Here is an 11,023-nt window from a genome sequence, read left to right on the forward strand (position 1 = left end):
AAAGTACTGTTGGCTTCAGCGAGTGAAAGCAGGATTCCCTAGCCCTGTGGGGCTTTCAAGGTTGTCACCTAGAACTTACCCAATGTTTAGGATTTGCTTTGCAACTCATATTTGCCACTGTTTTTATGCATGTGCATGTGTAGGGGAAGGAAAAGGGATGTATTTGTCTCTTAGCAAATTCACATCAGTTGCAAACTTTGGTAGGCTTTTCCTGTAGGCATTGCCAAACGTTCAACCTGTCACAGAAGGACACCGTCTTAAAATTTAAAAGCCTTAAAATGGCAACATGTAGTTGTATTCAAAGCAGAGATGAAGATGATGGTCTGCATTCCTATTTTATCAGGTGTGTTGACCATACAGAAATAAAAATTGCACTTGAATACATTTTTACACTGGTTTACTTCAGGGAGATCCACCGGCCAATCTTAGGACACTTGAGCCAGATGTGTTGTTGAGGTATGTGTGGAAGGATTTAGGTTCCTGCCAGCTTCATAAATCCGTCATTCATGTGGATACTGGAAACATCTGAAATTTGTCATTTCATTAAAAACAAAACGCACAGCCCATCGAGGATCTCTATTGTATAAGCGCAGTCAGTGCCTGTCCCTACGCCTAGGTAGTAGTTGCCGACTGTACCTTAGATCAGCCCATTTCTCCTCAGTTACAGCAACTCAAGGACTCTGAATGTTGAATGTTGGGCAACATTATACAACTGTGCTTCAAATTTGTATTCACGCTGCTTACAAGTATCCACACAGAAATTAGTAGAATGAAGTAGCAAGTGCAACGAATACATTTTATGATAATTTATATTTTAAATACTTCATTCTTAAACACTGCATATAAAAATTTTTCAAACGGCCAAGCTGGCATGTTGTGCTGCACTGTGCATTGTGCATGTGTCTGCACAAGAGTGAAGGAAGAGGAGAAAACATGTCTCCATTTGTCCTCTATTAATCTTCACATTTTTGTGTTAAACAGCTGCAGGATAAAATACAGTAAAATAGCCATAGAACTAGCTGTCTCTCTTAAGGAGCAGAAAATAGGTAATTTTTTGTGAAGTGCTCTGAAATTGGACAGTTATGAGAGGCTCAGGTTTACTGACATAATTTAACACACGCAAAGGCTTGTAGGCAAAGAGTATCTCCTACTGAAGTGTTCTTTTTGCACAGTTTCAATATTGATATAGTTATAATTTACATACACAATTAATTTTGATTTATATTAACAAATGATTAGTATTTACTTTCCTAACAGAGCATTCAGAGCCTTAATTGTACCTGTCTATCAGAAGAATAACAGGTGACAAAAGTTTTGCATTACTGTGTGTCTAAAGTAGCCAAGCGGTTTCCAGCCCTCTGCCTTTTGCGTGTCTGCCTCCCGTCTTTTCCGAGAGCACGTGTGCACAGAGCATTGAAAAGTAATGCCATGCAACGTATACCAGCTTGGTATGAGCTTGGGTGCAGGCGCAGTGGTGAGCAGCTCCACGCTGCCCTTGCTTGTCCCCTGCAAGAGCTGACCTGCATCTCTATTCTGCAATGTCCATGTTAGACATATTCTTAATCTAAAGATCAGGTTTAAAAACACAGACTTTAGACTTCTGCTGTGTTTTACACATAAAATTCCTATAGGGAATTCTTAGAAAGCCTTATAATGCAATAAATCCTGTAGTTAATTGAAGTCAGTTAGCCGGCTTTTTAAGGCTAATCACTGCTATGTACTTGACAAATATATCAGGATACTGTATTCACAGGGCGAAGTTGATACCATCATTCATTATTATATTACTTTACATTAGACAAATTGTTCCATTGAAATCAGAGTTCTATCTGTCATGAAAAAAAAAAGTCATTTGCATCTCTTTCTGGGAAAGGCAGGATTAATGTCATCAAACACTTAGCAACTCTTCTACTCAGAGTCTTTAATTCAATGTAAGATAATTTACACAGTAAGAAACAACTCCTAAAGACTCCAGGACAGAAGTGGCCAGAACATCTTACCCATTAGCAAATGCCTACTTATGCAATATGCCTCTTGAAGGGGAAGTAGATACACCGACTTTTAGACATCTTTTACATTTGAAACTGCATGGTAACTACTCAAAATCATTGTCTTTGGGCTGTTCTGTTTTTTCTAATGTGCTCAGAGTGCAATAAGCCAGAAAAAATACACAAATGAAATGCCACATTTTTACAGGGACACAAGCATATATAGGAAGAATAAACTCCTTATGACTAGAGAAGAACAGTGTATGTGTGTTATATATACATATAGCTACCTAAGTCAAAAAAAGATGATGAATAACACTGTAAAAAAAAAACCCTTACATTAAAAAAAAACATGGCCTTTAGATGCTCATAAAGCAGTGTGTTTTGGCATAGGATTGAGAAAAAAAAAAAAAACAACAACCAACTTGACTCTTTATTGACCCAAGTCCTGTAACTGAAGAAAACTTGGGTTGACGTCAGACCAGTATTTGGTAGAGCAAAATTGCCAAAGTCGTATTTTAAATAAGTCTAACATTTGTGGCTGCTCAGGAGAAAGATGCCATGAAGAGCTTCAACTTTTCATCCGTGAACAGAAACCTCCAGTTCAGGCCCAATTTTATTTTTCATTTGCATAGGAATGTGATGGTTGCTCGTCAGCACTGCATGATTCAGCACAATTCCTTCCTAAGGGAACGGCTGACAAAGGCTGGATGAATAGAGGCATTTTCACATACATTGGCAGAAACCTGCAAAAGCCTTGGCTGAACTCTCTGGGGCTGGCAATGGCCATTAATCTCTCCCTTACGTGAGCACTGAAACTCTATTAGCGCTTTTTCACACACATACACACAGTAGCACCCCCAAGAAGTTTTGGCATTGGAATTTGTATTGTCCTTTACAGGGTAAACAGTATGCCAGCAGTCAAAACCTCAGGGTATTTCTCTACTGTTTTACTTCAAATTTTTATAAGTGATGTGACAGAGTTATTATTATTATATGACTAAGACATAAGCATGCTGCTGCAGCTCCTTTTCTCACACAAACTGTCTCCTTGTATGATATCAAAACTGTTTCTCAGATGGTACATGGAGACTGAAACTAGGGAGTGCTGAGTAGCAGTCCTCTTCCTGTCCTGCTTCTCCACCTCTACCTACCAGACACAGTCCCATCCCAGCGGGCAGTATTTCCTAGTTTGAAGCACCAGTTTCATTCCCCTCTAGCAGCAAACTCGAATTCAGTTGTTAAGTCTTCCTATGGCAAATTTGCAGGAGAGCTGCTCCCTCTGCTGAGTTTTCTGTCGACCGGCACCGGCACCTGATGTCCTTCCTCACCATGCTGGGCCCCAGTCCAGACTGGAACGTGGGTCTCTCCGCCGAAGACCTCTGTACCAAGGACTGCGGCTGGGTTCAGAAAGTCGTTCAGGATTTAATACCCTGGGATGCTGGCACGGACAGTGGCGTTACCTATGAGGTATGTGGACTATTTGTAATATATTCAAAACCTCAAGTTCACCTTAAAGCAGTAAAGAATGAAAGCTATTTGATCCATGGTAATGCCGAATATGCCTTTATACTGCTCTAGTGAAAATTTTTCTTACAATGAATTAAAAGTCATTTAGAGAGATGCTAGCTGCAGTTACTGTTGGTCATTGTGTCTGAATTCCCTGAGCTTTATTATTAATGGGATAATATTACATTCACCTGAGATATTATTATATTCACCTATTGAATAAATAGAGGACTTGGTTTGCTCAAAACTAAGCATTAAGGTGTCCAACCCCTTTGATATAGATCTGTGTGCCATCAGCAGCCCCATCAACTTGAGTTTTCTACTGTTTCAACCCAATGCCAACTATTCTGTTTGGCACAGAAAACTTAACTATTCCTTACAGCAGCGATTGAAACTTTGGACTTCTCATCACTCCGAGACTCTAAAATCATCCATTTTCTCTGTCTCCATCACTCTCTCAGTCTAGGAAGAGATTCACATCATCCTCAGGTAAAGTCCTGGTTTTGACCAATGAGTTATGTCAAGTTAATGAACTGGTTAGGTCTCCATGGGTGACAAGTGTACCGACACTCTGTGTCAGTACAGACAGCATAGACAGTTGCGTTAGACGAGATTAGTCACATCCTCAAATGCCACGCATATTCCCTTTTCAGATGACAGACGACGGTTGTTTTTTTTCTTTCAGACCTGGTGTCTTTAGAACTTGAGGAATTTCTCCAGTTATAATGCAGCTATAGAGGCATATTGAATAAATTTTTCATTAAAGTAGTTATCTAACCACACAACAAGGCATACATCTTACTGTGAACCCAGCTTCAGTGTTAAATCCCGAAGTATTGGAGAAGTGCTTCCTGACAGAAAAAAACCCCAACCAACACCTTACCATTAAGTATGAATATACCGAGTTCATCTTATATTGGAATTTACCAATTTAGTATTTCAGAGAAGTTTTAATTTCTGCAGATGATTTGTATTATTAATAATAATCAATAGTTTATTTTTTAACAATTTTTTTCTTTTTGATTGATTGCAGTCTCCTAACAAACCTACAGTGCCTCAAGAGAAGATCAGACCACTTACAAGCTTAGATCATCCTCAAAGTCCGTTTTATGATCCAGAAGGAGGATCTATCAAGCTGGTAGCCAGAGTTGTCATTGAGAGAATTGCACGGAAGGTATAATATATGCATAAAATTCTCAAGCAAGCAAAAAACCTCACTTCAAAAACCAAAAATCCACTCCTTCCTCTTCCCTCCCCCCCCCAAATCTACACTCCTTAACCTACCCACAACAAAGGTAACAGCAGAAAAGAACTAAAACTGTCTTAAGGTATTATTTCTCCTACTTCCAGTAATTACTGCGTCTGCTCAATTAGGATTTTTTTTAAAGTATGCATAGGAATTAGAAGAGAAAAAAAGTGCTGCAGATACAATAGTGCCTCACAGTATACTACGTTAGCCACTCTTGCTGCGTACACGTATGAGTTTCCTGTATCCAATCTCCACAACGATTTCTTTACAGGGGGAGCAATGCAATATCGTACCTGATAACATAGATGATATTGTGGCAGATCTGGCACCAGAGGAAAAAGAAGAAGGTACATTTTAAATTAGTTTGTGCTGTACTAATTTGTATTTTGTTCCATTCTCCACTATCATTTCTAGATAAAGTACAAAACTGACTTAGCAGCAGAAGTCCTACTCAGTGCCAAAAAGTGATTTAGGTTTTCATCTTTTCTGGTGTCTACTATAAGCCTTCCCTTACACAGCAAAGAAATTGCATGTATACCTGGAAGATGACAATAACAATAAAAGTGAAAAAGATAGAAGACTTTTAGGGGTTCAAACAAAAATAGGTTTTTTTAAAGTTGGCAATTGTTTTCTGTTGGTGGGTTTTTTTTTTCTTTTGAGCTAAAATAGGTAAGATAGAATGCAGGAGGAAAGAATGTATCCTATTAGAATCTAAAGTAATCACCAGCCAAGCAAAGAGAAGCAAATGGAAGACTATTTTTAACGTTCACTGCCTTTTCTTACTTTTTAGATGATACACCTGAGACCTGCATATATTCAAACTGGTCCCCATGGTCAGCCTGCAGCTCTTCTACCTGTGAAAAAGGCAAGAGGATGAGGCAGAGAATGCTTAAAGCTCAGCTGGACCTCAGTGTGCCCTGTCCAGATACCCAAGATTTTCAGCCATGCATGGGTCCAGGCTGCAGTGATGAAGGTACTCAAGAGGAAAGGGTGGAGGAGAAGCACACCTTGTAGGGTTTACTCTTCCTTTGACATTTTTAAAGCTGTTGGATACGGTAGTATGGCTTGGGTTATGGCAAACAGAGGAATAATTGCTGAAGAGCACAAATTGAAGCTGTCTGTGGTCAATTCTGCAGTTCATCTGAGTCAGTGCGTGAAGTACACAGAGGTATAAAGGAAAGGAGTAAAGTAAGCAATGCAGGAGAGAACAGAATGTGAGAGGCAGCATAAAAGCGATACTGCACACGAGTGGCCAGCTACAGATTTATTAGCAATTCTGTTAATATTAGCAATTGAAATGGTTCTCTGTATTTTAGATGGTTCCACTTGCATGATGTCTGACTGGATTACATGGTCCCCCTGTAGTGTTTCCTGTGGAATGGGAACGCGATCTAGAGAGAGATACGTAAAACAGTTCCCTGAAGACGGCTCTATGTGCAAAGTGCCTACTGAAGAGACTGAGAAATGCGTTGTAAATGAGGAATGTTGTAAGTATTTTATTTAGCTTCGTAAAATCCAGCCAATAGCAGGAGCACTGCCCAAACCATTTTTTATATAAGCTTTACTAGTGATCGATTTCCTCTGTCTGTTTTGAATAGCCCCTAGCAGCTGCCTTGTCACTGAATGGGGAGAGTGGGACGAATGCAGTGCGAGCTGTGGCACGGGCATGAAGAGACGACACAGAATGATCAAGATGACTCCTGCTGATGGATCCATGTGCAAGGCAGAAACTACAGAGGCGGAGAAATGCATGATGCCTGAGTGTCGTAAGTGTCCCTGAGTTTATCTCCTGTGCTATAAAGAGAGGCATCATTTCTGACACGTTGCTCCATCACAAAGAATATAGCTAAACCAGAGACAATGACTTTTTCTCGTTCTCCTTAAAATTAGATCCCTTAGGGAATCTGCATGAGGGCAGCACATTCACCATCAGGATGAGAGTATCAGTAAAAAATATCCAGTGGTATCCTGTTACTGTGTTACCCGTACAGTGATGTGTATATTTGCAAGCCATACCTAAGCAACTCTAATTTATGGAATATGAGGTATATTTAATTATAAGGCTAAAATAAAACAGTGCCCTCTCCTTTTAGCCCATGAACAGTTCAGAAATTGAGGTGCTCCTTTTGTGCGGTCTCACCCTTACTGTGACTATCAATGTTGGTTTTAATTTCTTAAGAAATGTTCAGATTTTTACCAAAGACAGAAAGAATTACGTTTAAAAATATTTTTGGTAGATAAAATGTGGAAATATGACATTTTAGACTATATCAATTTGAATTCCAGTTCCCTTCACTGGAACAATCCAGGTTTTTTTACAGGAGTTATGATTGAAACATACCTTCTTAAACTATTTATTCCCCAGAAGCACAGGGACTCCACAGGTATGAATATGCTATAGAAAAAGATAGCAAAAAAAAGTTATTAAAAGCAAGCAAACCTTTCTATTTAATATAGTGTTTTCTGAGCTTCTTCAGCAAAATCATTCAGCTTGTGATTCATTTGGTCCAAAGTGACCAATTACAACAGAGTGTAATTGGTTGACGACAGATAAAACATAGCACATTTTCCACCTGCGTTATTTTCAAGACATATACCTTTGTAATTTGCATATAACAAGAATTCATTACATTTTCATTTTCACGTTAGATACCATCCCCTGTCTACTCTCTCCTTGGTCTGAATGGAGTGACTGCAGTGTAACATGTGGGAAGGGAATGCGAACCCGGCAAAGGATGCTGAAATCTGCTGCAGAGCTTGGAGACTGCAACGAGGAACTGGAGCAAGCGGAAAAATGCATGCTGCCCGAGTGCCGTAAGTGCCAGAAGCTCCCTGGGAAGAGGAGGCTAATTGTGTTGGTTGCAGTCTGTGGGTCAGACTCTACCACCACGTTTCACTATTGTTTCTTATATGCTTACAACAGTTCTTTTTTTTGAAGAACACTTATTATACGGACAATAACTTCCTGATTGCCTTTGGTTATGAAACATAACTTGAAAATTTTAGATAAATGGTTTCTGAAATGAGGAATGCTATGGACCGCCTTCTGATTCTGTTTTGGAGAGGGGTCTGCAATTGGCAAGAGCAGGCCTTGCCTCCATAAACTCTGTAAGCAAATGATCCAGCACTCTCTCGCTCTGATTCTTGCTTTCTATCCATGTGTTACTCCTAAGTCTACCCAGAGGGGAGTCAGTAATACAGGAGTTTTATCATCTGTGGATCTTTTTTTTAATTATTGTTTCTTAAGTTATTATTATTGTGCATTTTGGCTATTGAGAGCTGGAATATGATAGTGTCCTAGTTTCAGCTTACCTTACTCAACTCTGTACTGATGACCAATACTGCTTTGGGTATGTGGTTTCTCCATATTTAACACAATACCATAACTTTAGGCAACAGTTTGTGCACTTCTCAATAGTAAATAAGTCAGAATTATAAACCCTATTTTTTACTCAAATGCAGAATGGGTGCTTGTAAGGAAGGAAGGAAAGATTAAAATCACCCTTGTGATTCTTTTAGCTCACAGAAAGCACAGAAGAGGCTCCACCTTTGATATGCCTCTGAACTGCGTCGTAGCCTTTTCACTGATCTACGTCTCTTTGCAACCTGGAATAGTGTATCAGCCAGTGGATGGTGTGGAGAAAGCTGCATTGATTTTTCTACCTTAAATCCTCCACTAAAATCCCCCGCTTCTTGGGCAGTGCAAATTTCTAGTTGCTTTGCAGTCTTTGTGAAGCATGGCAGCCTAAGGCACTGCTGAATGAATAGATACGATTGCTTTTAGTGTCCTGTTGCCAGCTGGTTTATGAGGCTTTATAACTAATTACATTATTATTCACAGTAAGTATTGGCTAGAAAAGGCTTTTACACTGTAATTTGCTAATTCAGCTTTCCTTAAATAATGTGAAATAGCATTTTGATTACTATTCACCGGGGCTATGAGTTTTAAACAGTGCTGGAAAGATGAAAACTTTTAAGACATAATGGTATTAGTGAACCTTGCAGATTACATAACACTACCAATAAAGCAAGACTTAAATCTCAGAGGTATCAGATTCTTTGTAAATATAACCCAATTTTTAACAGTTTTGCATTATAAAATAGACATATGGGTGTCCAGAATGGAAAACTGAAGAAGGCACAGGAGAATTAGATGTTTTTTGTCATTTAAGTGATCTGCCAGCACCACTCTTAAAAAGAAATTGAGGAAAGTGTCAAATGACAGTTCTGCTGGAAACGGGCTCAGAACATTTTGATGTGTAGCCTCACAATATTTGCTGAAAAGCCTGGAGGCTTAACTTGCATTCATGTATTTAGGATGTAAAAACTCATTAGGCACATCTGTGTGTTTCTTCTTGACCTTCTATTTTGATCTCATGGGTTTCATGTAATATTTCTCATTCTTTGCAGCCATCGACTGTGAACTAACAGAGTGGTCCCAGTGGTCCGAATGCAATACTTCATGTGGAAAGGGCCATATGATCAGGACAAGAATGATTAAAATAGAACCACAGTTTGGAGGAACAGCGTGCCCAGAAACTGTCCAACGTACAAAATGTCGAGTAAGGAAATGCCTGAGAGGCCCGGGTATGGAAAAAAGGCGTTGGAAAGAGGCCCGGGAAAAAAGGAGAAGTGAACAAGCAAAAAAAAATATAGATAGTGAGCAATATCCAGGTGAGTGTGAAACCATGGTTTAGTATGCTCATGTGTATTTGTCTTTCCTGCATAACAGGAGTTTGTGAGCAGCTCCAATTCATGCTGCGAGAACATTTTCAGCGTGGGAAAAATTTCTAGGGAAAATTTTAGCAATAAAGTAAAGCTTAGCCACTTTGGGTGGTTGTCTGTCACCAAAACCACGTGACCTAAGTTTAGGGCACAATGGAGAAGGGCTCACATCTGTCCCCGTCCCATCACTGACATTATTTTAGCTTCTTCACTACAAAGTGTGGAATGTGAAAAATCTGAAATTTAGACCTGGCAAAGGACTGATGGCAGTTTCTGCAGAACTGGGTGATAATTGCATCCAGTTACCTTTGAACCTTGAAAGTACTTGTTCCTGGATCCAATGCTGAATTTCAAAACTGAGTTGATTTCCACCTCAATAATCTGATTCAGACTCAGACTGCTCTGAGAGAGCGGCTCCGACTCCTTTTTCAATAAGTGACAGTATTAGCAAGTAGTGATGCCTCAAATCAATGAAATGTATTATCTTGTGATGTATTTTACATTATCTGGATATGAATTACTGGTAAGTTGTCGTTCACACTTGTCTGACATTTAAAAGTTTTTAATTTTATCTTTTACAGCGCAGCCAGCAAATTTCTTTAATACCTTTTTTTCGGTGTTTGACAAATGCACCTTGATTATACTTAAGTGGAGTTTCTTAATTCCTACTGTAATAAACGAGGCAACATGCTACCTTAGATTCAGAAGGTGTAAGTGTGCACACATGCATAGTGGTACGCATATTGAGATATGTAGGTTAGACTGAAACATTAAAAACTTAAGCAAATTACTTATTTTTTCAGTTTGTAGGCTGAAACCATGGACTGCTTGGACAGAATGTTCTACACTCTGTGGAGGTGGAATTCAGGAACGCTACATGATGGTAAAGAAGAGATCCAAAAGTACTCAGTTTACTAGTTGCAAAGACAAAAAGGAGCTGAGAGCATGTAATGTTCATCCTTGTTAACACAACACAAGGCTTCCACGTGACGCACTCTGAGCTAAATGGAAAGTCAACCTTGGTTTGGTTTTTAAAACAAAAGAAATATAAAGTGTATATTAGTTTTCATTTTTGCAGTGTGGTTTGCTTTGTAGTCTTGCTGGTGCAAGAAATATATTTTATAAATATTTCCTCACAGATCTATGCTGAGAGTAAATCTTTGGTACTCCAGCCAGCCCTTAATGCATAAAAATAGTAAGTCATTATGAGTCATTTAACTAAAGTACAGACATATTTGTGGACATGGAATAGCCATATAGGAACACTACTTGTAAAGACATGGGATGCATGCATATTAACATAACAAAGTTAAAGTGACATCTTTCATATGTGGGAGGATTTCTCTCTTGATTTGATTTTGAAAATCCAAACCAGTGCCTATGTGATTACACAACTATGCCAAGGAGTAATTTCAGTAATGCTGGTTCAATGATACTAAAGGTGCATGTTTACCTTTTTACACTATTGGGTTAAGCTGATAGTTATAATAATTATTATCCTATTTTTTTCCACACGGATGCTAAAGTCCATGCAAAATGGTCTTTGTTGCTT

The 11,023-nt window shown here is 39.0% G+C and overlaps 1 protein-coding gene across 1 annotated transcript in view; it reads left to right on the forward strand.

Moving 5' to 3' along the window:
• The window catches only part of SPON1 (spondin 1), a 193,130-nt gene extending 182,692 nt beyond the window's left edge, over positions 1 to 10,438 (forward strand). The window contains exons 8-16 of the mRNA XM_086472291.1: positions 3,257 to 3,458; positions 4,531 to 4,671; positions 5,018 to 5,093; positions 5,537 to 5,719; positions 6,063 to 6,233; positions 6,345 to 6,512; positions 7,396 to 7,560; positions 9,157 to 9,420; positions 10,275 to 10,438. Coding sequence (XP_086328417.1) covers positions 3,257 to 3,458; positions 4,531 to 4,671; positions 5,018 to 5,093; positions 5,537 to 5,719; positions 6,063 to 6,233; positions 6,345 to 6,512; positions 7,396 to 7,560; positions 9,157 to 9,420; positions 10,275 to 10,438 — 1,534 coding nt within the window. The remainder of the gene's footprint in view (positions 1 to 3,256; positions 3,459 to 4,530; positions 4,672 to 5,017; positions 5,094 to 5,536; positions 5,720 to 6,062; positions 6,234 to 6,344; positions 6,513 to 7,395; positions 7,561 to 9,156; positions 9,421 to 10,274) is intronic.
• Positions 10,439 to 11,023: the final 585 nt, after the last annotated feature.

Source organism: Leptosomus discolor, chromosome 12 (assembly GCF_034619465.1).
Source record: "Leptosomus discolor isolate bLepDis1 chromosome 12, bLepDis1.hap2, whole genome shotgun sequence".
NCBI classification, from domain to species: domain Eukaryota; kingdom Metazoa; phylum Chordata; class Aves; order Leptosomiformes; family Leptosomidae; genus Leptosomus; species Leptosomus discolor.